The 27,399-nt window shown below is 47.1% G+C and overlaps 1 protein-coding gene across 2 annotated transcripts in view; it reads right to left on the reverse strand.

Annotated features, from left to right (window-relative positions):
• Positions 1-22,987, reverse strand: part of Pfkp (phosphofructokinase, platelet) — a 62,284-nt gene extending 39,297 nt beyond the window's left edge. Inside the window, exons 1-3 of one of the 2 annotated variants that reach the window (XM_032884845.1) lie at positions 22,790-22,987; positions 18,753-18,762; positions 8,045-8,118 (exon numbers count right to left, since the gene is read on the reverse strand). In XM_032884845.1, coding sequence (XP_032740736.1) covers positions 8,045-8,118; positions 18,753-18,762; positions 22,790-22,900 — 195 coding nt within the window. In that variant the 5' untranslated portion in view covers positions 22,901-22,987. The remainder of the gene's footprint in view (positions 1-8,044; positions 8,119-18,752; positions 18,763-22,789) is intronic. The other variant, XM_032884844.1, reaches the window with a different exon arrangement.
• Positions 22,988-27,399: the final 4,412 nt, after the last annotated feature.

Consider the following 27,399-nt stretch of genomic DNA (forward strand, 5'->3'; position numbering starts at 1 on the left):
GGCTCTGAAGTATTCTGAGCAGCACCAGGTTGGGCATCCGTGGCTCCCCACTGATTCTGCTAGTATTTAAGGGTCCTTGTGACTACTCTGCTGAGTCACGTGTTGACTCCGCTAGAAACAAAGTAAGACCCAGCCCACTCACAGAGGGTTTTCAAAGTGATCTCTCTTTTTTACTTTTTAAAAATTAAAAGACCATATGGAAGATTACCATCTCATATTAAATCGGGCCTTTCATAATTTTCCTTTTTCCCGACCTCTCTACAACCCTTCCTTCCTACTGCTCTCTCTCTAATTCATAGCGTGTGTGTGTGCATATATACACACATTATACACATATATACACATTATATAGACACAATTCTATATATACATATGAGTACATACTCCTAAATATATATTTCAATAGACATGCTAACATAAAAGAGAGAAACTAATAAGACCTCAACCGTACACAAAGAACTATAAGCTACTAAGAAATAGTGAGGTTTTTTAAGACCTAGTCTGCCCCAAATTGGTTATCCAAAACCATGCGGTCAGCCCTGAAGTCAAGCAAACACTGGGCCAGCTTTCTAGTCTCACCCTCTTTTATTTCCAAGACAAGATCTCACTCTGCACCCCAGACTTGTCACGGCCAAGCTAGCCTTGGATTCATGGGAATCTTCCTGCTTCAGTTTCCTGACGGAATTACGTACATGAATCACCACATGGGTTACCATTGGTTTTTCAAGTTCTGGATCTTGGCTTGGTTTTACCCACGCAGAACCTGAGTAGACAGTGTTCCCTTCTCGACCTGGAGGGCTCTGATCACCTCTCTCCCGAGGGCACTGAACTAAAGTAAAATACTTCACAGCCACCCACTTAAAAAAAAAAAATGTACTCAGTGGCTTAATTATTTCGTGGAAAATTCCTATAAGGAAAGAAGCCATAGAGTCTGTCCTTGGTAAAGCTGGGTCAGCTCTAAAATAGATCAGAGCATGGCATGACATTGTATGGTCCTTTACTTGGAGCTTGAGCAAACCACTAACACACTAACTTCATTTATTTCGGCCTTTGGCGTTATTAGATTTCCTTAAGCCAAAGCAAACAATTTCAATTGCAGGAAAGCTGTGAACCTAACAGCCACAGCAGGAAGGAGGTGAATCAGCCTTCTACCATGATCACAGTCAAATCTACACGGCTGATCCGGACACCAACATCCTCAATGGGAACTCACTCAGCTTCACTGAGAGTGACAGTGGAGGTGGCCAAATCAGGGAGAGAGTCCAATTTGACAATGTTAAGTGTGTCTGGACGGTCTGAAAGCAAAGCCAGCACTGATGGCCGTAGGCCTATCAGTCAGGTATGAGGTCAGAAATGGCACAGGGCGTATGAAGTTAGTATAAGAGCATTCAAGGAATGAATGAATGAATGAATGAATGAATGAATGAATGAAGAGGGGAGGGGAGGGAGGGGAGGGGAGGGAGGGGAGGGGAGGGGGGAGGGGAAGGGGATGGGAGGGGAGAGGAGAGGGGAGGGATGGGAGGGGAGAGGAGGGGAGAGGGAGGGGAGGGGAGGGGAGAGGGAGGAGGGGAGGGAGAGGATGGGAGGGGGAGGAGAGGGGGGAGGAGGGGAGGGGAGAGGAGGGAGGGGAGGGGAGGGGAAGGGAGGGGAGGGGATGGGAGGGGAGAGGAGGGGAGAGGAGAGGAGGGGAGGGGACGGGAGGGGAGGGGAGGGGAGGGGAGAGGAGAGGAGAGGAGAGGAGAGGAGAGGAGGGGGGAGGAGGGGAGAGGGGAGGAGAGGGGAGAGGAGAGGAGAGGAGAGGGGACGGGAGGGGAGGGGAGGGGAGAGGAGAGGAGAGGAAAGGAAAGGAAAGGAAAGGTCACTTGCCCCTGAGGCTATTAGCAACACTCCAGACACATCCTAGCCAGTGTTCCAGTGGAAAGGGCAGACATTAATTATATGAATTGGCCTTTGGTGAATCAGTGAAAGTTAGCCAGTGTAGCTAAGAGTCATGCATGTTAGTGCAAGGGCTGGACCTGACAGGGTATGTGCAGCTGAATAGCCTCTCAGGAGGCAGCATATGGGGCTGCAATACAGCTCCACCCTCAAGCACCACTGCTATTAGTTTTAGGCAGATGTAGAGGTTAAGTAGCTTAGGTATTAAGGATGCTCCAATGTACAAATAGTTAAGTTAAAAAGCCCAGAGGCGTGCTTGAATGAGTTGTGGGTAACAGTGCTTCAAGGTCGAAGCACTGACAGGGGCAGTGGAAGCCAGCACTGAGAACAGGAGTGGCATTTGAGAGATGCTTTCAAAAGTCAGCCCGGACACGGTGATGTGTTTTCAATTCAAGGAATCCTACCCACTGGCTTTGTCCGTGCATGTCAAGAGCACGAGAATCACCCAGATTGCAGCCCAATGTCACCTCTGTGCTCATTTCTCCAGGTGTGGGTCCACCATCTTACCCAGGCTGACAGGAGGAGTAGACTTCAGAATAAAAAGAGCAGAGGCTAGAACGGGGTTTTGTGGATTTTTCTGTCACAAGCTTAGCATTCCTTACTTGAAAGGCCAGGAGTTGGGAGTTCATTTTACAGGAGAATGAGAGATCCAGTGAAGTGAGGGCTGGGGAGGAATCTGCATTAGAAAGGGGAAAAAATGGTGCCAATCTACAGTTAAGGATTCTTCTTTCCCTTCATTTCTTTGACGTTCATCTTTCTGTTTTATTTATTCACTTGGGGACAGTCTCATGCAGCCCCGATTAGGCTCAAACTTAGAGGTTGCCCTTAAAACGCCTGCTCTTCCTGCCTGCACCTCCAGCGAGCTTCCAAGTTTACACTGTCGGGGATCAAAGGCGAAGCAGCAAGCAGGCTAAGAGAGCACTCTCCCACCTGCGCCACACTCCCCAGCCTTCCTCAGGATATTAACTCAGGCAGGCTATGGTGCTCAGGGCCTGAAACAAGAGAAGCTGAAGTGGCAGGCTAATCGTTTACATTCAAGACGAAAAGCCCGGCTGGTAGAAACCAGAAATAGACACGTCAACTGAGAGACAAGGACAAGCAGAGACCCTCAGGCCACTGGAGCCACAGGGAAGATGACGTCGGTTCCATTTTGGTCAGTCTGTGAGGCATGGCAGTGTCAGAATTTGGGATTAAAATTTAGGATAGCAATAAGATTAACGGGACTTGGTTTCGGGGTGGGCAATGAGTTGAGCTTGGGGAGTAACTATAAATGAGTGCTAATACACAATATCGAACTGCTGTCTTTCATGTAATGATACAAGCCACTTAGGTTACCTTTTTTGTAAAGTCTCTAAGAATGCTTCTTTGAAAATCTGCAGAAAACCTTCCACAACAGGCCATGAAACCCACACAATAAACTAAAAGGAATGAGAGTCCCGTCTTCTTCAGCTAGGTTAGTTTCATTTTTCCTATCCTGGGTTAGACCCAGGCAGCCTGCTCTGGACATGGTCTTTCCTGAATGTATTGGTCTTGTCTTACCACTGCTGCCATGGCCTTCTGTGGGCTATTAAGCCATAAAACAAAAAAACAAAAAACTTAAGAGCAACCAAACAGGGGGGGAAGAAAGTAATAAAGAACCAGCTCACTGCATAAGAAAAACTGGGTTAACCCACCAACCCATCCCATCTCTCCTGGAATGGAGCCCAAGGGCTCCACACGCACCACACGTACGCCTGACCCAGATCCACAGGCCTGCAAAACAGCAGCCAGATGGAGCAGCTCAGCCAAGCAGGTGCCAGGCCTTTGCGGGAAATACCAGACTTTTCAGGTTCATCATACATTTTCCATGCACTTTCAGAAGAAGAGAAGAAGGGGTGGGGGTGGCTAGGAGGAGCATGAGGATAAGCATAGAGAGAAACAGGAGAGGAAGGAGAGGAACAGAGAAAGGGGGGGGGGAGTGAGGGGGGGGGGGGGGTGAGGGAACCGGGAGAAGAACCCATTGTTTCATTAATACTAACTAATCTGTTTAACGGTTCCAATCTTCTGGCAACCTTGGCAGTTCTAGGCAAACAGAAACTAGAGCATGCATTGTTGTCTTTTATCAAAAAGAAAAGGAAGGCCAGGGATATGTTTGGTAGGGCAAGGTATGGTGTGGTGGAAGGGGGTGCCTCAGCGGGTCCCTCTGAGGTACCAGCCACACTACAGGTGTAGTACGGAATAGAGTTTATTTAGGACATGGGGAGGGAAGTCGAGAGGGTAGTAGAGACAGAGAAAGGCAGAGAGAGTGTGTAGAGGAGTAAAAGGCTGACCATGAACACATGGAGAGAGAGGGGACAGGAGAATGGGGAGAGCAGGGGCATTGGGGGAACAGGAGAAGAGGATAAGAGAGCAAGAGGGGGCAAGCATCCTCTTTTATAGTGAGTCAGGCATTCCTGGCTGTCGCCATATAACTGTAGGGCAGAGCCTAGAAGAAATGCTAACATACATGAAACAACGTGTTGGGATGAATCACTAAATGATGCTTCAAACCATAATCCCAGCACCTTTCTAAATTCAAATCAAATAGGTTGAGAACAGTAGTCCCTTGTGAGAGGGACTATGCCTCCCAGGAACGCAGCCACCTCGAAACGATCTTGACCGTTAGAACTATTGGGAGGAGGTGCCTCTGGCCTCGACTGGGTAGAGGCAGAATGCTCCTTCACGCCCTGCAGTGCCCAGTACTTCCAGTGCCCACCCTTGAATGATCTTTCCCATCCCAACTTCCACACAGTGCTGCGAGAGGTTAGGAAAGAAGCCTCAGTCTTGGGGACAGCTCATGAGTCCCAGGTCAGGGAGTTCATCACTTCAGTCACATGCCTCAAGTCTGTGTCTGGCTGCAGACCAATGGAGTCAAAGGCAAGTGTGTCTTCTTGCCCTGCAACCAGCCGGCAGCCAGCCCCTTCAGAGGTAGTGCTCGAAACTATTCCACATGTTTTCTCCCAGTGAGGGGGTGAGACAGAAGGGCTTCGTTTTCTTCCTTCCCTTTCTTTTCTCTTTCCTCCCCTTACCTCCCCACCACCCCATTCTTTTTCTGAGGTTTGGAGGCAAGAACTTATCCGAGGCTGGCCTGGAACTCACTAGGTAACCAAGGATGCCTTTGAACTCCTGAAGCTTCCCTGCCTTCATCATATCCAGCCCAGATATGACGCCCCTGGGTCAAATGAGGTCACAGGATCAAAGGGTTAATGCACTCCTTCCCAGGCACTGTCTGGGCTGCTTGCTGTGGATCCAGTGTCCTACCTAATCCCTGGAAGCGCTGTGCTAGGACTCTAAAGGTTTGGATGTTCAAAGGCAGTGTGGATGTGACCGCACATGTGACTCTGGGTGACCAGGAGCTCAGTGGAGGCCATCCCTGCAGGTGTCGGCTTCTGTACAGAAAGGTACAGCCCCTCACACCAGGTAAGTTGAGTCAAGATAGTTTTCAGCCTCATTCCAGGTCACCAGGGCTTTGCTGTCAACAAGTGGGTAAAAGCTAACAGATGTGGGGGTTCTTTTTCGTGTTCTAAAATTATTGAAGCACAAGTTTTACATCTACAGTGGACTGCTTACTGCTACTCAAGGAAAGAATCTTATGAGTGTGCCAAGTCCTACAGCGCCATCGCCCTCCCTCTCAAAACGAGGCTTCCAGAGTCTTAGACTGAACATTTGCTCATTTCCCCAGCTCAGTCAGAGCAGTCTGAAGAGTGTGTAAGGCAATCTAATAAACCCTGTCTTATAGCCGTACATTGTTGGTTCTGTTTCTCTAAGGAACTCGGAAAACAATAGTGCAGGGGATAAATCCAGTTAACCTCAAAAGAAAGATCAAATATCTTCCGCTGTAGGCTGACAAGATGTTCTTTCTTTCAAGTCTTTAATTTGTGAAATGTGCAGAGTCTGGTTAGACACTGGTCTGGAGTTTATTTAAATATCACCAGAACTCAGACAGATAAGGCGGGATATGACAGAACAAAGTACAGACACAGGACATAAGAACTACCCATGCAGGGCATCTGAGGGAGCATTGAGAGCTTACCAGACAGTAAAGTTAGACCCTCACACAGACATAGCTTGTGGTCTCTTCCCCAACTAACACTCAAAGACAGAGCTGACTTTTAAATGGACCAGTGCGCTTCCCAACATTGCTAGAACTGACACGTGGGGCCCATTGGTTCTTCAAGGTTGAGGGCTGTCTTGTCCACTTTAAAAGGTGTTAGGCAGGGTTCCACTGTCACCTTCTGGGTGCCAGGTACAATCATCTCTCTAACAATGAGATTATCAAAACTGTCTTCAAGCGATGGCAAACGTCCTTCAGTACAAGTCAGAAGTAACTAGGTAAATTTGGGGGGTGGGGTGGGGATCTGTTATAGGGCTGAGTTCCTTCTGGCCTCGCAAAGGACTGAACAATAACTTGGAGAATGCCAACTGTTTAGGGGAGCATTTGGTTTAACTGTGAAGTAACAGAAATATCTGACTTCCTTCCCTCACACACCCTACTGAGCCCACAGCAAGATCAAAGCAGTGACTCATGTGCAACTTTCTACTCTCCTCTAGGTGCTCAGCAGCTTATAGCCAAGAGCAGAGGACACTAGGGCTGTGGCCTGTGTAAAGAAAATCACATGGGCTCCTGGGAGAACCTTCTGTAGACTCTAAGTCCCTAGTAAATTTGAAAGTGCTGCTAATTTTAACAAGAAACCTCATCTGGCACTGCTCCAACCCCATAGAGCTGGTGAAAGCCACATTACTTATTAAGAACTGCTCTCGGGCCACAATGCACAGTTTTATCTCAAGGCTCAAGGCAGGAGAGAGAGGCACAGAGAGAGAGAGAGAGAGAGAGAGAGAGAGAGAGAGAGAGAGAGAGAGAGAGAGAGAGAGAGAGAGGAGAGGAGAGGAGAGGAGAGGAGAGGAGAGGAGAGGAGAGGAGAGGAGAGGAGAGGACAGGAGAGGAGAGGAGAGGAGAGAAGCGGAGAGTGTTAGGGGAGGTGGGAGAGCTCTGAAACAGAAGCAGAAGGAACAATGTAAAGGCCCCAAATGAAACGGGGCTGACACTTGGGTCCAGATAACTTGTGTAGCAAGTTCTTACCACACAGAGCCATCTCCTAAGCCTTGAACTGATCTGTTTAAAAAACAATTCTTTTCCATTTTGAGCTCCATTTGACAAATACAAAATTTACAAATATAAAATGGTGTTCCTTATAAGTTCTGGAAATAAAGAGGCTCGGTACATGGTGGTTCCTTCTGGTCCTCGTGCTATAGATTTCCTAAGCTGCCAGGACCTGAAGCACCGGAGACAAAGAGCAGTTTGAGTGTGGTTAGTTATTGTTACTGAGTTTCAGTTTGTGTCAGTACTGGTGATGACGGGTTTCATTGTGGCATTTTCATACATGTTTCTCCTCATTCATTCCCCTCCTCTCGCTCCTGTCCCCCACCCCAACATCTTTCTGCTGTCCTCATGTCATAGGTATTTTATCACCTTCTCTCCTGGTCCTGTTCTATGCCTTTAGATGTCTTCTTGCTGTCACACTCTACTTTCTAGTTTCATCTCTCTCTCTCTCTCTCTCTCTCTCTCTCTCTCTCTCTCTCTCACACACACACACACACACACACAGGCACAATGAAAATCTAAGATCTGCCAGAGAACAAATGTATTCATCTTTCTGAGGCTAGCATTTAACATGGTGATTTCCACTTGTATACACTTCCAGGCAAACTCATGATGTTTTATATTTGTGCAGCAATAAAATTCCATTTAACCCAGATTCTTCACCGTGAAGCCAAGACATGACCAGGCGCTGGGGTGTGGTGTCGGCTTCACATTCATGATGGAAAGCTCAAAAGGGATGGCTTTCTATTTCTGGTCCTATTCTTTGAGATCAGCTCACACGTTGACATCCTCACAATCATTGACCCAGCAATCAAGACCAGGAAGTGGATACCAGTATGACTTTTGAGCTGTCTTATCTCAGTTTCCTTCTCACTCCTGGTGCTCAGCCAAGGGAGGCAGTAAGAGAGAGAGACGGGTGAGCTCAGGGCTGTGAGCAAGTGGGTGGGGCAAATTCCCCAGTGAGAGACAACACAAATGGGAAGCACTGACCTCGTATATAAAGTACACTTTGGCCCCCGTGTATATTCCCATGCGCACCACAGCACGGACAGCAGCATTCATGCCTGTGGAAGGAACAGAATTAGTTGTCAGTAGACAGCGTGAGGCTGGTTCACCAAAACCTTGGTTAACTGCGTGTGCTTCTGTTTCCTTGTGGGCTGTGACTGTGACACATCTACCTCAAGGATTAGTACAGGGAATACAAACAACTGGAAACCAGGGAACCCAGCATATTGGGGTTCATCTAAGCGTGGGGCTCACACTGGAAAAAGAGCCTGGGATATTTTTAGTTCAGAGTATCACTCATCAACTTTCTGTGGCTTTTCCTTTTTTGAGACTAGCTCGAGGCTGACTAAAGCTTCCAGCTCCTTAGCCTCCTGGGTGCTAGGATGGCAGTGTGTGTTCTGAAGCACAGAATGCTGGGCAACTCCAGACAAACACTAAGGAAAACGGGTGGCAGGTTTTGAGGGCCAAACTCAAAGAAATTAATACGGAAGGCAGCATTGGGTCTGTGACTTGAGGAGAAGCTGAATAATTATTTTATCCCTAGATATTGGTGTAATAAAAAAAAAAGTCTTTATTATAAAACAAATCATGGCATTTTTTTCATTAGAAGAGGAACTAAGACAAGTCAACCCCCCCTTTTTTTATTTAACGATTTATTTATTTATTTTATGTATATGAGCACACTATAGCTATCTTCAGACATACCAGACCCCATTTCAGATGGTTGTGAGCCACCATGTGGTTGCTGGGAATTGAACTCAGGACCTCTGGAAGAGCAGTTGGTGCGCTTAACTGCTGAGCCATCTCTCCAGCCCGGACAAGCCAACCTCTACACATCCTTAAGAGAGACCAGGGGCATTTTGTACACTTAAAGAGCAGCAGCGAACCATGTGTTACAATGGAAGGCTTCTGACTCGATTTACTTTCCACGGGGGCAGGAGTTTTTTGAAACTGAAAACTGGCTTGAGTAGCCTGCCACTGGTGTAACAGTTGAAGGCCCTTGCATCATCTTAGCTCGGAGTCAAAGGTCCAGCAAGAGAGAAGGAACAAGGTAGAAGAGCCATGCCCGGCAAGGATGGAGCCTTCAGCCTCAGAGTGGAAAGCAAACGGGCTCTCAGCCAAGTCCCTCTGAGGCCACCGTTCTCTCCAATTCTCCCACCCTGTGTCTTGAAATTTGGGGAGACAGCTATCAGACAGACATGCTACACTACAGAAAGGCGACAAAGGGACGGTTTAACTGAATAAGTGCACACACGAAACGGGAGCCGGGGCAAAAGCTCCGTCCATAGAGTGGTTGCTGCACAAGATGGCGGCCTGAGTTCTGAGCGCTACGGTCCATGTAAAGAGCGAGCACCACAGTGCGCCTGTAGTGCTGAGGACGAGGTGAAGACAGGAGGGTTACTGGGACTTGGTAGCTAGCTACTCTGTCCGCTTCAGTGAGATGGGGATTCATTAGCAAACCCTGCCTCAAAAAATAAGGCGGAGGGACATTAGGGGAGTCACCAGACCTCTGGCCTCCACAGTAAATGGGTGCGCGCACACGCACGTGCACACGCACGACACACGCGCACAAGCGCGCGCACACACACGCGCACACACACACACACTTCCCTCTCCTTCACTTCTGCAAATCACTTAGAAATATGTGCAACCCTTTATCATGTAAACCCGCAGCCTCAATTTTGCCTTCCACCGAAATCCTATTTTGGAAGCTGAGTAGTTGTCCTCTCTGGCATAAGATACCATGTATCACCCAGCAGTGGTGGCACATTCCTTTACTCCCGGCCCTCAGAAGGCACAGACAGGTGGATCTCTCTGTAAGTTCCAGGTCAACCTGGTCTACAGAGTGAGTTCCAGGACAGCGAAGGCTACATAGAGAAACCCTGTCTTGGAAAAAAAGAAGATATCCTGTATTATTGATTTTGGCTTCTAATCACACATAAGGAGACAGCCGTGAAGGCACCCACCCCTTAAAATATTTGCTAAGGCGCTCAACTGCTGTGTCCTACAGAGTCTCGTCCTTGTTCTTGGACTTAGCAATGTTTGAAGAGTTTTTGGCCAAGAGAGTGACTTTTTTTCTAGATGTATATATACATGTGCCAAGCTCCTACTCTGCAAGGGTCCAAGGGAAGGGAACCCAAACTGGGGCGTGTGGGGGGAGGGTGAGGGGGTCCTGGCCACACCCTGAGGATTCTCCTGCTATTTGATGTCAGGGAGACAACCCTCTGACATCTGCCTGCCTGCTTCGCCCCGATACGGATACCAAGCCCTGAGACCCATTTCACTCGGCTTGGGATGACATCTTTCCCTGACCCTTCCATGCTCTTCCCCTGCAGCCCTCCTTTAACTTCCTAGTTCTGCTTCTCCAGTCCTCTACCCACCTCAGACAGAACTACCTGCCCCTCTGTAGCCATAGATGTCTCCTAATGATATAGGCATCTTTCCAAGGGAAAAGTGAGCTCAAAATCTCTCTCTCTCTCTCTCTCTCTCTCTCTCTCTCTCTCTCTCTCTCTCTCTCTCTCTCTCTCTCTTTCTCTCTCTCTCTCTCTCTCTCTCTCGATGGCTCCTGCAGGATGGCTGTGGTTCTTCTAGGGCTTTCTACGCCAGCAGTAATCGCCTAATAGACCACTAGGTGCCTGAGCTATAGGAACCCTTGTAAATGGGTGATACAGTGCCCTGGGCAATGATACCCTGGACTCTTTCGCTCCTTCCTTGAAGACTTCATTTCCACAAGATTTTTTTTTTTTTCAGAAATACATTTGCTTGAAAACCCTTGGGGGTTTGAAAAATGTGTTCCAAAAAGAGGCAGAAGGAAGAAGATGGCTGAAAGCCGAGAGTAAAAAGGAAAGGAGGAAGCTGGGTGTGATGGAGAAGACGACTCCATTCCTTCTAGACTCCAGCGGGTGGGGTGGGGTGAGGGTGGGGTAGGAGCAGAAGGGATCTTCTGCAACCACTTCACACAGGAGATTTCCCTGATGGCCTCCAAACTCAGCAGGAAAGAGCATGCTTACACTCAAGCAGGTGACCTCAGGCCCAAGGCAGGCTTCCTAAGGCCGGGGCCTACATATGCTGTATCCCTCGGGGGCTTCTCTAGTAGAGCTGAGAGTTTGTGTTTCTCCCTAGTTCTTGACTGTCTCCAGAATCCTTTGAGGGGCACAACCACCATCCTGGTCATTTGGGTGAGATTCTCTCAATGCCTCTAAAGGCAGCCCATTACCCCGAACCCCCACCCCCAAATCGTGAAAGGGTCCAGCCGGGGCTGAAACCTCCCGGGGAAGCCTGGGGCTCTATAAGGATAACAACATCAATCAAATGGGAAGTTGTGATTTCAGTTCCCTGTACTTTAACCAGGAAGCTTCCGGTTTGTTTTCGTACTTCAGAATCACCAAAGGCACAAGTTTCACAGAAGAAAGCCTACTCGGGCCAGAGTCCTGTCTAACTGCTAATGAGATTCTAGGCCCCGCTTTGGAAGGGATACAGTCAGTGGGGCAGCAGGCTGCATCGGAGTGGCTCCCTTGGGTAGAAAGCAGAATGATATGAACCCCAGGAAGGCTAGGAGAAGGACGGACAGAGATCAAAGAGCAAAGAAGGAAACCAATGTGTAGACAGGCATCCTTATAATCTGGGTTTTATAGTCTTCTGGGTAAACATCTGTGTTCAGTCATTTGGCTTACGGCTGTCCTCGTCCTCGGCCACCTGGTCATTTGGGACAAAGAGCAGATTCAAGGGCTTCTACTCACACTCAACCTACTGTTTTTCCAGAACATAGTCTTCATTCACTCATTTGTTTAGGTTTTATACTCTGAACAGGGAGTCAAAACAACCTTCCAAGGGGGAAAACGTCATCTTCCTCCTAAGCAATAAACATGGAGTTTCGAAAGAAATCTAAATCCCAATCCAGGGCTCCTAGGCTTGGAACCCTCTCGGCAGGAATAAAGATAATCTGAGGAGACATCAGTGCCCCTCCCTTTGTCTTTCAGATTATTCAAACAATGGACCCTAAGGAATTGGAATTTCCCCTGGAATCTCTTGCTTAAGGAGAAAGGCTGGGCTGGAGAGAGGGCTCAGTGCTTAAGAGCACTGACTGCTCTTCCACAGGTCCGGAGTTCAATTCCCAATAACCACATGGTGGCTCACAGCCATCTGTCATGGGATCTGATGTCCTCTTCTGGTGTGTCTGAAGTCAGCTACAGTGTACTGAGAACATAAAAGAATGAATGAATGAATGAATGAATGAATGAATGGAGAAAGGCTTGGTGTCAGTGTTTTCTCTCAGAAAGATCTGCACATACTTCTGCTAACTCGTCAGAACACATTGCAGGTAGCAGGGTATGGCGTCACCGCGGCACTTGGAAGGCATGAGACAGTGTCTGTGAGTTCAAGGCCAGCCTATGGACAAATAAGTTCCAGGACAGCAAGAGCCGTTATACAGAGAAGTCTGTCTCTCAGAAAAACCAGAAAGAAAAAGTGCAGGAGGGACTGTAGCCTACACAGAGGTTAAGTCATCACCAAGGGGCATGACCACACTAGACCCAGACTGCTTAATTTGGCTTATTTCTTATTTTCAATTTAAGCCTAAACCTGGAAGGAAGTCAGACTTGGGGCAGGGCGGGACAGGGTGGGGCGGTCGATGAACTTCGTTTCTCCTCACAGGTGTGGTCACTTGGAATAAATCTCCTTCATCTGCTTTTCACTATTTGTGTGTTTAATTGGCTTAATGAGGTCTGGGGGCAAGAGCCCAGTGTGGCACTGCCCCTAACTACACTAGCAACAAGTATAATCTTATAGAACTAAAACTAAATGAACGTGGAGACAACAATGATGCTGTTAGGTGGGAGGGGTGTGTGTGTGTGTGTGTGTGTGTGTGTGTGTCTGTGCATGTGTGTATGTGTATATATGTGTGTATATCTCTGTGCATGTATATGTGTGTTTAAGTGTGTGTGTATGTGTTATGTGTATGTCTGTGCGTATGTGTTTATGTGTATATATGTGTTTATGTGTGTATGTCTGTGGGTGTATGTGCATCTGTGTTTGTGTGTGCATCTGTGCACATCTATGTGTACGTGTGTGTGTGTGTGTGTGTCTGTGCATGTGCTTATGTGTATATACGTGTACGTGTGTGTATGTCTGTGGGTGTATGTGCATCTGTGTTTGTGTGTGCATCTGTGCACATCTATGTGTACGTGTGTGTGTGTGTGTGTGTGTGTGTGTGTGTGTACCTGAAGAGAGATGTGATGGAAAGGGGTAGACTCAGTATCAAACAGCTTCTCCCTGAAGCACAGAGAGAAGAAGCAAGAGCAGCCTCACTCCTTTCCTTGAGGCAGAGTCTTTCATTCAAAGGCCACGAAAAGGTAGATACCTCAAGTAAATCTCTTCTCAGGCAAATGTCCCATGGCAAAGGCTTCCTTTGATATTCTGCTCTGACCACACATATGCTGTGAGGCATGTGAAAGGAACAGCTTGAGGTGAAAGGGCTAATGACCCACCTCATCCAACCCTACTCGTGACCTACAGATACCTTGGGCCCACAAAGCAGTACACGTACTATATACCAACTAATAAAACTAACGGAGGACAAGAAAAACATTGTCTAATAAAATCCTACAATAATTTGAGCTCATCTTTTTGGGATGGGAAGAAAAATCTCAACCTCCTCACTTAACCGGTTGGCCGTGCGAGTGTATCCCACAGTTCTTACAGTCATTCATTTAGTGACCTCCATTATTTAACTTCCTTTTGGAAGGAGACCGTCAAGGCGGCTCAAAGGGGTTACTAGCTTGTCAAAGGCACAGTTGTGAGGAGCTGGAGGGATAACAGAGGCTAAGAGCCTCTTCTACAGAAGAGTTTGGCTCCGAGCACCCATATATTGTGGCCCACAACCACCTCCTCCAGCTCTCGGCATCCTACACCCTCTTCTGGTGTCTGCAGCAACCCACACACCTATGGCAGTCATTCACATAGACACACATACACATAAAGCAGAAAGGTCTTTATAATAGGTGGACATAAAACATGCCCTACATTATTCTTGCTACTGTAGTTACTCATTAAGTTCTGTCTCTATATGACTATGGCATTGATATGGACGGGGCGTGTATGGAGGAAAAGAATTCAGGAAAAGCCTGGCTCCCTCGTGGTTATCAAACTGCGAGTCACCCTGACCCCAGGTCCAAAAGTCAACATCAGTTCCATAAGCATGTTTTCATCTGCCCGGCCATCACATGCACCTCCCCTGTATGTAAATTGAAAGTCTATTCTTCGCCAAGGACTACTGGGTGACTTCAATGACATAACGGGGAGATCCTGGCCCTCCGGAGCTTAGTACAGTCAAGAGAGGACAAACAGCAGTAGTGTAAGCATGTCAATCAAGCCCACGGATGGGGTTTGGGAATTCAGCTCAGTAGGAAGAAGAAAATCTGGAGACCCTGGGTTTGGCCTGCAACAGGAGTAAATGAAGGAAGGAAGAGATGAGAAGACCATTCATTCTGTTGATAAAGGACAGACCCAACAGCATACATCTGCAAACCCAGCCATTGGAGGAGGAACCCATGAAAAAAGGCAGAGCCCGGGGGCTTATAGGTCAGTCAGTCTTGCTAACACAGTGAGCTCCAGGTTCATTTAACATACAAGTGTCTTATAAAATAGAGTGGAGAAGTGACTGGGAAGGATCTCCCATGTCCACTTCCACACAAGCATGAGCATACACAAAGACAAAGATATATAGATATACAAACACACACTGACACACACATCCTTGCTGCATGAATGAATAAATAAATACATAAAAATTAATAATAAATACTATCAAAACAGCATAACTGCTAAGAAGAAAAATGACCAGCAGAGTGGTACAGGAGACTGGGAGCATTGAGGATTTGGGAAGCACTATCGTGGTTAACCAAGAGCTTCTCTGGAGAAGTGAGCAGCGGTGTTTGAGAGAGAAACTAAAGTGGAAGAAGTTAGCCAGACAGACAGATGGAAAACACTGGAGGTCCTGAGGGTTCATAGTGTGAGGTATCCCACCGTCCACAGCAGACAGAGAGCAACCACTCTCAAATGATCCCTGCTTATACTCAGAACTTCCATTCAAGCATGTAGAGTTCTTTTTAAAAAGTAAACTATTTTCTAATTTTATATATCTATGTGTGTGTGTATTTTTTGATAAATGTTCCTCCCTCGTTATATTCTTGTCCTCTTCCCCCTCTCACCAAATCCCTTCTTCCCAAATCCCCTCCCTTCCTGTGTGTATTTATACGTGTGACCTGATAAATGCAACTAGAGATTTCTGCAGGACCATGGGTGGGTGGGTATTTGACTGGTTAAGGTTCGAGTGTCAGTGGCTATATCACTGAGGAATATGATTCCCCCTTGCACAACTTTACTACCTATAACTCCTATGAGAGAGTCGGGGTCTTATCAACAGCTCCTCCATCAATGGTGGGATGCAGATGGGCCCACCCTTGTGCCGGAGTTGTGCTGTTAGCCCCTAATACTGTGGGTGCATGTACAACAGCCGTGTCCTGACTGTTTACAGAGTCAGTTTACAGCATTCTTCCCCACCTCCTCCTGTCTTTACATTCTCTCCTTTTCCTTGAGGAATAGAAGACCCATTTTATTGAGAATCTTTTATTGAGAATTTTTTATAATGGTGATAACACACCATTATAACTCTCTAACCATACTGCCCATCAAGGGTAGCCTCTGGACACGTGTGTCTTGCCCAGACTTAAATGGTCTACTATTAATGACACTGCACACTGATTCCAGTCTTAATGTGAGAAAGAAAACATCAATAAGCAGTGCAGTAAGAATATTATAAAATACACACACACGCGCACACACACACATACACACACACACAAACATGCACACACAATTTCACTTTACCTCCATTACTTTCATTACTGTGGCTACCATGTCACTTATAATTACCTGTATAAATACAAAAATACAGGCTACAATGCAAACCTTAATGTGGTTGGGCAGAGGTGCTCTTGAATCTATTATATTCAACAACATATAAGGTATTGTACATAGCTTGTCCATATATTGGTACTTATTAAACACTGGTGAATGCTGACAGGACCTCCTTCCTAAGGAATTTTTCAGTGACTTGTTTTTCTCTTTCTGCCTGTTTGTATGTTTGTTGCTATTGTAAGGACCTCTGAAAAGGCTGTATTTTCTCACCAGCCTTCCTATACCTACTTCTCTCATGTACCGTCATTATTGTCTCAGCAGATGAGTTCTTGACTGTCCTGTACCCCCACCTACTCAAAGGCCCTTCTGTCCCTTCCTAGGCTCTGTGTCAACGGTAGCATCCTGTCAGTCCCATGCCCCACCCCACCTCCTCAAGCCTCTATCAGTAACTTCCTGTTTCTTCTGAGTCACTAAACTCCACTTCTCTGCCTCTCCGTTCCACAAAGTGACCTCTACCAGAGGCAGCCAGTAGACTCAGCATGGCTTCCCCAGGTCACACCAGGTAAATCCAAAGTCTCTACACTTGGCCTACTCTGGCTCGAACCTCACCCAGGACCACTTCCGCCCATCCCCCATGAGACCTGTGGCTCCCTGGCCTTGGGCTACTTCCTGCAGCTCATTCCAGGCATTTCAAGGTTCTGATGGCCTCTGTAAAAGAGTAGCTTGCCCCACTCCTGACCCCTGGTACAAGGTCCTTCTTAGTATCCCTCTGAGATACACAGTCCTTTGCTTCATGTTATAACAGTGACATCAAGAGGACTCCAGGGTTCTACCTAAGGGTTCACACATTCCACAAACTGTTCCAGGGTGGAATGGTGATACAAGAGCATAAACGATCTCAATAACAGTAAACCAGAATGAAAAAATACAAGACGGAATGCCTGCCTGGGACGACTACACGCCCACCCCTTTCAATAGTTTCTAATCAGAAAACTAACATGGTCACACAGTTAGACAATAGACATTATAGTATAGAGTCCTCTCGGTCAAGATCCTAGCCAAGTTCACAAAACTGTTAACAGTGGGCAGCCAGGTTGATGTATTAGGGAAGCCTCCCGGGGGGGGAGCCTGGGCTTGCAGACGCCCCGTGGATTCCTGAATCTTGTCTGTGGTCCATAACCCACCTGAGGATGGACTGATTAGCAGGGAACTCCAAGTACACATGGCCAGCCTTTCCCAGATGTACCCTGTCATCATGTGAACCTTCACAGCATCTTTTGGGCCCTCCTGGGATAGCGCTGTTAGGGGTCCAGAACAGACTGGCCTTTCCTCCTTGACACTGTATCCTACTTTGCCTGAAGATGTTAGGTGATAGGGGGATTGGTGGCTACAGGCTGCTGGTGGGGAAAGGAAATGGAGAAAGGCAGAGATGGGGCACTCTGTCTGCTTCACCTTGAAATCAAGAAAACCCTGTTGCTATGCTAGTACACAGAAGACTGGGCCTATAAATAAGTCGTAGTCTAGGGAGACTGTTCTGCTCTGTTTTAAAGCTTCATTCAGCTAGACGGGCACAATTGCTATAATTCCAAGCAAAATACAAGGTGTCGAAGCCCTACAAATGCACAGGCTTCCGGGCGGAATCCAGCCTCCATGGAGAGACTTGGTAACCAGTCAAAAGACCAGTCAAAGCTTGTTGAAGAGTTTAACTCAAAAAGTGACTCAGCTGCTTGCTGAGTTCAGCCATCTGCTCTCCATCCCTGAGTACTCTGTTTAGCGCAATCATGTAATGATTATGATTGTGAATGCGGCTTTGTAGTGAATGCAGCTTTGCAGTCCGACATCTGTCTTCAACCTCATCCTCTTATCTCTAATTCTGATGGCTTTTGATAGCAAATCAATAGATCAAAACTTAAACTGTCCCTAATAAAAGTCTTCGAGTTCCCACCAATGGAAGTCATGCCTCAGGGTTTTATCTTACTTACTCTGAAAAGGCAACAAATTATCTAGCTTCCACGGTCATAGGACCACATGCCACAAAAAGATACTTGTCCTCCGAGAAAAAACATGCACCAAGGTTTGTTTGCACCAGCCCAATTGTAAAGCACTTGCCTGACTTGTGCAAAACTCCGGGTTTCATCCTCAGAACTAGGAACTAAACACTATGCTGTCAGACAAAGCCCCTACTCTCTGATGGAGTTTTGCCTTATATTTTTGCTCAAATAATATTTTAACTTGGAAAAATCCACTCTCAGACAGGCAGAATGTTTGGATAGTAAGCATATGTGCTTGGGTACTTTGCTTACACAAATTATGCACGCATATGCATGCATAGACAGACAGACAGACAGACAGACACACACACACACAGAGAGAGAGAGAGAGAGAGAGAGAGAGCGCAATAGAGGTCACATGTCTATTGTTCAGAAGGTCCTTTCGCATATACTGGTGTCTCATAAAATCACAGTTATTGGTAATGACAACTAGGGCTGTTGTGTGAGTATTCAATGAACACAGACTTGCTTGCTTTGATAATTCTCCAGGAATCCATTTCAAGACCCTTTCAGAAACCAAATTAAGGAGTCTGAAGTCCATCTATAAAAATGACAGAAGACGCCAGGTGGTCGTGGTCCCAGCACTCAGGAGGCAGGGCCAGGCAGATGGATTCTCTGTGAATTCAAGGCCAGTCTGGTCTAGAGTGAGTTCTAGGACAGCCAAGGATACACAGAGAGACCATGTCTGGGAAAACAAACAAAAATGACAAAAGTGTTTATGCAACCTTGCACATCCTCCCATGTGCCTTGAAGCATCTCTGAATTATTCACCACAGCTAGCACACTGCAAATGGCAAGCACACGGTGGTTATATGCTGTATTCATCAGGGGAAAATGATAGCAAAACGGGGTCGGTATTTTAGTACATGCTACATTTAGAAATATATACTCAACCAATGCCTGTCATCATTAGCAAATGAGAAATCTACACATACACAAGCCAGAGTGAATGTGCAAAATAGAGGAACCAACTGGGCACCTGGGTCAAGTCTATAGGCATCTCCTGCTTCTAACTGCACTTTTAAAGGTCTTTAGTATTGCTAGTGGTTGGTACCTAACTGCTTAAAGGCCAAAGGAGTAATTTTGATTGGTGAGGGCTTTATTCACCTGAAAGCGGTACAAGTATTCTCCCTGTGGCTTCTCATTGGTAATTCCAGGTGGGAGACAGTCAACAAATATCACAATGCCTGCTCTCTGCCATACCAGCAGACAGCTGCACTGAGGACTCTACAGTCAATAGCACATTGTATTTGTACCCCAGTCAACAGCACATTGTAACTGGATCCAGACTACAGCCACAAGGTCTGGCCCTGACACTCAGTTCTTGGGAACTTCAGAAAACAGTTCATCTTAAACTTCACTGACTCATGCACCAGGTGGGGATAATTCGGCACCCAGACTACTTCAGCCTACCCTACAACAAATAGTCTTTAATGTATTTCCACAGAGCCCAGTGAGATTGATGTAGAATCTAAGTAGGTGTTTTGTATTAATGTTGGTGTCTCTGGAAGACAGCTGAGCCCACCCATGGATTCTGACTAAACTGAATGCCACCATACACCAGATCTGGTGAGGCCACAATGTAATTTTTTTAAATTATCACATTAATTATTGATTTATTTGTGTGTAGGGAGGGGCTATGAACATGCCATGGTTTGCAAAAGTCAGTTTCCCCTTCCACCATGTGAAACTTAGAGACTGAACTCATCACGCTTATCAGCAAACACAATCTCCCCACTAAGCCATCTCAGAAACATGCCACAGTGTATCCAAAAGCGCTAATTATTTTTGTACAGGACTCAGTACTGCCTGCAGATGGGTACTTAGTCATAATAAACTTGCCTATCTAGCAATGCGAGATTAATGGTGAATTTTCAGTTTTAATTTATAATGGTACAATATAAATTTCTTTGGAACATGGAAGTCTCCTGTTGCTTTCATATTGGGTATTAGGTTACATGGTTTAAGTTACCTCACTGTTGCTATTACTTCAAAGAAAGAGAAGGGCATTTATCTGCTGTGCTAACAAAGCGCGGTTTTACAGAGAGAGACCCACACGATTCAGTTAAAAGAGAATTTGGGGGATGAGATTTCATAAAGTATCATTTAAGTCCTGCTACCTCGAGGTATGAACCTCATGGCCTTCCTAAGTCACTTATCTCTGTCAATCTCTCTCCTTACCTCTTAAATGAAGAACTCCGGATGTATCCTGGAGTCACTTAATTAGGCACAGAGATGAGAACTGTAAGGCTTTGGCGTATAAGATGTCTAGAATACGTACTGCACTAGCCGTGGCCATTTCAGTATAATATTATACTATCATCCTGTCCGTGTCAGATTTGAATTTGCTGCACCCACACCTCTGGCTATGACCAAACTCCTTTCTCAGGAAAATTCAGGTACTGATGCAGTCAAGAGGAAAAGGGGGAAAGCAAGAGGGGGCAACGGACATCTTTCATCCCAGGAATAACACTGTTCAGTCTAGGTGCTCTGCGCGTATGTCTCGAGGGAGAATTTTCCAGAATAAAAAAGAAATGCAGGCCCAGTATGAGTACCACGATAAAACCTGACCATTTACTCAAGTTCTTAGAAAGTCCAGGCTTGAGCCAGTTGTGAGCGTGCTCTGCCCGAGCTCAGGTGTAACAAGGGATAGTAGACAATATCACCTGTTAAGCTGAGAGCAACCTTCTTTCATGGACCTGGTACACTACTATCCCAGCGATGTTCAAATGTAATTTTTGTTCTCAGAGACTCCTTTGCCACAGTAGAGGCCAAGTGGATTTAAAATCCAGATCCACCCAGTTCTCAAAAATCCAAGATAAGAAGAAAAGGAATCAAAACAAAACAAAACAAAACAAAACGGAGTTTCTCTCAAATCCCCTAGAATCTCGCAGAGTTGCCCACGGGCTAGATATTTCAGGAACATTTTTGGACAGGGATTTGAAAATGACAAACCGTCAATATTGGTTGGCTAACTGCCCCAGGATGTTAATTCTGAAATAAAACCTTTATTGCTTAAGCTTGCAGTCCCAGTTGCCATAAGCGTCTACCTATAGTGGGAGTGTCTTCTTATCTTGCCTTAGCAGGGTTCTGTGTAAGCATGCTATTTTCCAGCCTCCGGTGTATCACAGCATGCTCTGTTTCTGGGAAATCAGCCCTACCTGAGGAAACATTTATACAGAATCTCCTTACTAAAATCCTAGTATTACTCCAACCCGGCTTTCTGGGGAGGAAGGCGGGACTAGTGGCCTATGGTGACTAATGTTGCCATTGGCTCCTTTAAGATAATGGGAGGGAGAACACTGGGGACCCCTCACTGGGCAGACCCAGCTTCCGGTGTTTGTGAGCAAGTTGCCCTGAGCCCCGGAGGCTACACTAATGTGAGTGAGCCGGTGTGGAAGACCTAGACCTGGAGCACACGGGAGGCGACGGGCCGGGCATCACGTAGGCTCCCACGCGGGGCGGGGCGGTGCCCTAAGCAGCTCCCCAACCTGCCGCACTGGCGCCAGCTCCGCCCCGCTCAAGGTCGAAGGGAAGGTCACCGGTGTGGTGGGCGGAAGGCAAGGACACCGGGCGCCAACCCTAAGCCTCCCCTCTAGTGCTGGCTTAGAACGAGGGGAAAATGAAACATGGCATTTGGAGTCATCTAGGGCAATGGAAAGAACTGAAATCAAAAGCAAAACCTGGCTGACAGAATTGTCTGCAACTGGCGCAAGCTCAAGGCTTGAAAATGTAGGTCTCGCTTCTAGTGACTGTCCCCATCAAGAAATTAGCACGAACTAGGAAAGCCCACACTGTTCGAGAACCCCAGCGCCCCCACGTGTACCCTGGCTGGGAAATGGTATAGTCACCCCATTGCTCTTATATTTTAAGTATGCTCTTAGTTTATCAAATCCAAGCGTCCAGAATTTGAGTTCTTTCAGCTCTGAAATCAACCCGGTCATTGGGAGAAAAGGGAAGCCTGGAGCTGGTACTCAAGTGAGGGCTGATGACGTCCTGGAGTCCCTGCTTCCTGGTCTTTCCCGTCCCGGGGAACCTGGCCCGGAGGGCCTAGTGACCCATTTTAGTTTTCAGTTTTGTCACCACAGGAAGGCGACGGGAGAAAATCTTTTAAAGGATCTCCCTAGTGAAAACACGAGACGCTGCCTGGTAGCCAATGCCACACCCGGAGGATCCCCTGCGTCCCCCCCCCAGCTGCGCATCCCGCAATGCAGCAGCAGAGAATGCTGCCACCACCGCGTGGGAGACAGGACTGGACCGGAGGCGCTGTGGGGACCCCGTTGTTTTTCCTACGAGTCCCAGGGATTAGGGTGGGGCGGGAGCTGTGGCATCCTTATCGTCGCCCTGTACTTAATTCCAGGAAAAAACGCCAGACTCTATCATATGACCCAGACACTAGAGGACCCCATTGGCTACCTCAATTAATATATTTGGGGATGGAAAACTGGTTCATCGTGAGAATGAAGGATCCTATAAAGGATATCCTTTATCCTTTGCACCTCACCACGCAATGGGGCTCTATGGTCGCTCCTCAAACACCCTAGCCGTTCCTAGCTTAGGGCTTTTCCTACTCCCGAGCCACCGGTTCTCCTCGGCTCTCACAGGTCATTTTCACCAAGCCCTTTCCGCATACTTTGTCCCAGATCCACCTCACTCAACGTTTTCCTCAGCTCTCCTTCTCTTCCCACCCAGGTTATCCTCCACTGAATCCTCGCCTCCCGCCCGGACCCCGGGACCATGAGAGAGCCAGGTAAGCGCGCACCTTGGGCATCCCGCCGCTGGTCAGGACACCGATGGCTTTGCCATCCCCAGAGAGGTGCTCCAGGTACTTCGGAAAGGAGGTGCTGGACGTCGAAGAGTCCTGGTCACTCATCTTAAGGAGGTCGTGAGATGCCGGACGCTACCGTACTCAGCAAGCACTGAAGCCTTGTCCCACGCGCGCCAGCCTTGGAACCGCTGCCCCGCCTACACCCGCAGGAGCCGCCCACGCCTCGCCCGAGCGCCAATGGGCTGTGGCGATAGGCGGGACTCATGCAAGGGCGGGGTCTGTCGTGTCTAGGATTCTGGCACACAACAGGAGGGGGTGATCAGGTTAGTGTGCAACCGCGTAGTGTTAGGGATGCGTCGCTGTAGATCCTGAGAGGTGGAGTCGGGTGTGAGGTGCCATCTCAAGTGGGGGATGGAGGAATCATCGCCTGGTAGAGAGCCCATAAGTGGACGGCAGCTCAGCTGCGGGGATGATTCCGCAAGTGGGAGCAGAGCCTGCCAGCCCACCACGTGAGCGCAGAGGCTCGTGGGGCGCCCATCACCCCACCTGCTCTAGCTGTTAGGGTGGCGGTTGAGGGAGCCCAGAGGTCTGTGCAGTAGCAGAAGCACGCGCCTCACTTCCGGCAGTGTTCTTTCCTGGCCTGGCAGTCAAAACAGTAGGGCGCTTCAGCATTTTTGTTCTATGTCCGGGAGCCACGGAATCCTCCAGGTTTCACCTCCACTCTGAAATCAAGAAAGATGTGAGTAGATCAAGTTGTGTCACTGACTGTGGAAAGGGATTCGGTGTAGAATTCTTAGACACACCCTCAGCAAGCAGGCCTGAGTACTAGATAATCCAAAAGAAATGGGAGATGGTGCAACAAAATAGGCTTGTCAGGGACCCCTCAGGTTCTACTAGAAACTACCAAAGAAAAGTATCCAATCTGGGGTTGATTTTTGGTTATTTTGGAGATACACCTCCTGAGGGTCTCTGTGCTGTCTTGGAGCTTAATCTCTAAAAGCACGGAGATCCCTTCTAAAAGCAGCAGTCACCCTGTGAATAAGACATCAAAAGCAACCAAACAGGATGGCTCACAGAAGGAGCGGGGCGGGGCGGGGCGGCAGCGCTGAATGAGCCTCCTTCCTGTGCAAATGATACATGTTGAATACATAGAAAAATGGGAGACAAAATATCAAACTAAGTAAAAGACAATACACGGAATGTAATTATTACTATTAGGACAACCGGAGGAAAAAAGAGGGAGCCACACAGACTGTATCTTCCAATTTATTCTTTAAGCTTCAAACATAGAGTTAAAAAAACAAAACAAAGCAAAACAAAAAAACCTGCTGTAGATAAGGATGGATGATGTCTGCTCTCTGCCTTCTTGAATCAGGTGAGCAGTGCCTCAATTCCCATGATCAACAGAAGTTGGCTGTCTTCAGGCCCCTTCCTACCACCTCCCAACTTTTGGGAAAACAGCCAGGAAAACAGGTTCTCTACATTTTAATGTCCAGCACTAAATTGGAGAACGTCTGATCTAATGGCTTGGTAATTGATTTTTCCTGAGCATCATAAAAGGGAAGAGTAGAACATCACTGGGTATCTTGAAATTGGCTTGAGATGCCCTTGTTCTTCCAAAAGCAGTGTACATCATCTATCTACTGGAAGTAGGGGGTGTCCGATTCAAAGCACCACTGCCCACAGAGGTTTCTGTAGCTCAAAGCCCAGGGTGAAGCTCAGGGAATCTTAAATCGTGCCTTTCTGAGGCAAACAACACTCTAAAAAGGAAGATGGACTGTGAACTTCCTCTGAGCCAAATGTCCTTTCTGTTCTGAAATAATTGATACTTTTTAACTTCAGAGCCTGAGCACTGGTCACTTACTATCTGTCACAAATCTGCAACTTGGAAGGTGTCCTCTATATGCTAACAGTTCTAATAGGATGTGCCAGCTAAAGTATGACAGAATACAAACTGGGATTTTTTTTTTTTTAAAGGCTGCTATAGTTAGGACTATTAAAAGAAAAGAAAAGAAAAAAACACAGTTTGAGAAGAGCTGTTCTAGGTTTATCGCAAGTAAACAGCTAATGCTAACCTGGCACTTAACCATGATCTAGATCTCCCTGGGTGGTGTAGGAATTCCCCAGCCAGCAAGTTGATAATAACCACAGATACATCCTAAATTCCGAGATGCTGAAATGGAAAATACTTCACTTGGAAGGTTAGATAGACAAAATTAATTAATTAATTAATTAATAATAAAAATCAATAGTAACAGGAGGAAGCCTTATCTTGAGGCACGCAGGACCAGCTGGGCTGCCCATGACTGCAGGCAGGACCTCAGGAGACAGCTTCCTTTGGGTGCTATAGTCCTCTCCTCATGTTTAGGGTATTGGCTCCTCATACCTGCAGGGACCATGCCTAAGCTCAACTCTTTTTTTTTTTTTTTAATTCATCTATTCACTTTACATCCTGCCCGCTGCCCCCCTCTGTGGCCACTCCCTCCCACAATCCTTCCCATCCCATCCCTTCTCTGAAAGAGTGGAGGCTCCCCAGGGGAACCCCCCCTCCCACCCTGCCACATCCAAATCTCTGCAGAGCGAGGTGCCTCATCTCCCACTGAGGCCAGACAAAGCTAGAAGAACATCTCCCACAGTCAGGCAGGAACTAAGCTCAAGGTTTTATACACTGTGCACAAATTCTTCTATAGTCTTCCTCCTCTCCCTCCTGGTGCCTCCGTTATTCCTGATGTACAGATCAAAGCCTTGGGGTACAGATCAAAGCCTTGGGGAGGTGGGTCAGATAACTGGAAAGTCTGACATCCGACATCATAGGGACATTCTTCTGGAGTGTTCTGGGATGCTCATCATCTTGCTCTTGGGGCTGTAGAACCATTACTGCCCCAGTCCAAGCATCAGCTTCCTTTCTGGTCCCTGTACTCTGCCCTTCCTCCACCTTCCTCCTGTGTATCTTCAACACAGATATCAACATGTATATTAAAATGTAATGTAGGGATTAAAGTGAGAGCTCAGTAAAGTGTTTGCTTGGCAAACATGAGGACTTGAGTTCTATCCCCAGCACCCATATAAAAAGGCTGGGCATAGTGGCACAAGCTTGTAATACCAGCTCTGGGGGACTAAAATGGACCCAGGACCAGCCAGTCTAGCCAATTGGGTGAGTTTTAAACCAGAGAACAACCCAGGGAATGACACAACAGAGATAGCCTTCACACAAATGAACATACACATATATGAACACATGTACACATACACAGGCAAGATTTTTTTTTAAATATAAATTCAGGGCCTTGTCCCTGATCCAGTGACACCTGTTCACTCAGAGTAAAAGTTTTCTCTCCCACTTGGAATACATCCAACGTCCTCATCCACTGCCCCCTTGGCTGGCTTGGTTATTCTTGTCTAACAACATCAGCCGTTGCTCTTTCCTGAGCTCCATCCAGACAACAGATTCTCAGCCTCTGCACCTGCTCATTCCTGTCTCTAAAGCTCTTCTCCTGGTATCTGCCTCCTTTCCTTGGGGTCTTAATCAAGGTCAACTTCATTATGAGGTCTTCCAGGATAGCCTTTTGGAAACTGTGGCTTCTATCAGGCTGCCTCTCCATTTCCTCCAAAGGACCAGTTAGCAAGTCACGTCCACCCCCTGTTCATTGCTTCTGTTTACTTTGGATTTTGACAGGATCAATCTCTTCACTGGACTCCAGATACTACGAACAGAAAGAACTCTGTTATTCATGGCTGCTGCCCAGGATGACCCTGCATGGCCCAGACAGTCAATGAGTACATGTTGAATTAATGAATGAATGAATGAATGAGCACACCCATCTCTCACAGAAGGAAAGAGAGATGATTCCCCACCTATAAATGCTACAGTTGTCATGGCATATGCCTGGCACAGACACACATTTTCGAAATATTTGGCTCTATTTGGGCCTCAGACAACCACATTGCAGAGGGTCTTTATGTGGTATTAGAGATAGTCCACACATTTAGGGGTACTTCTGGCTTTCTTTCTTTCTTTGTATGGGTTTTTTTGTTTTGTTTTTTCCTTTTCTTCTGTCCTTTGATAGCGTTTCCTATTCTTAGAATCCTCCACTTCTATTTTTATGATACCATATCCTCTTTCTTGGGAATCCCTTCTGGTTAAAAAAAAAATCGATGTAAGACGGAATGAAGACAAGGAAGGCAGGGTCCGCCAAGCTGCCCCTCTCTACTGTCCATCCTCCCTTCCTCTTATTTGAGTTACCCTGTACACTCCCAATGAGATACACCAAACACGGGTAAACAGCACAAGCCTTTCAAAAGGCCCTCGTTGCTAAGGAGAGCTCCCAGTGCTGCCCCCACCACCAGTGGACCAGAGTTCCTAGGAATCAGACTTTGCCTCCACCCTGTCTAGCCTGGTTCCTCCTCTTCCACCATCTGGTGGACTTGAGACTCCTCTGTAGCTGAAGCCACACAGGCCCCCTCCCTGGCATCATGCCTTCCCTCCTCCTCATGTCCTTGTCCTCTTCCTTCAGATTTGGAGACATTTAGGAAGAAAGACAACCATGTGCTAGTCTAGAAAGTGTCTCCTTCAGCCCACGCCTTCCCATCCCATTCCCTTTCAG

The sequence above is a fragment of the Rattus rattus genome, chromosome 14 (genome assembly GCF_011064425.1).
Source record: "Rattus rattus isolate New Zealand chromosome 14, Rrattus_CSIRO_v1, whole genome shotgun sequence".
NCBI lineage: Eukaryota > Metazoa > Chordata > Mammalia > Rodentia > Muridae > Rattus > Rattus rattus.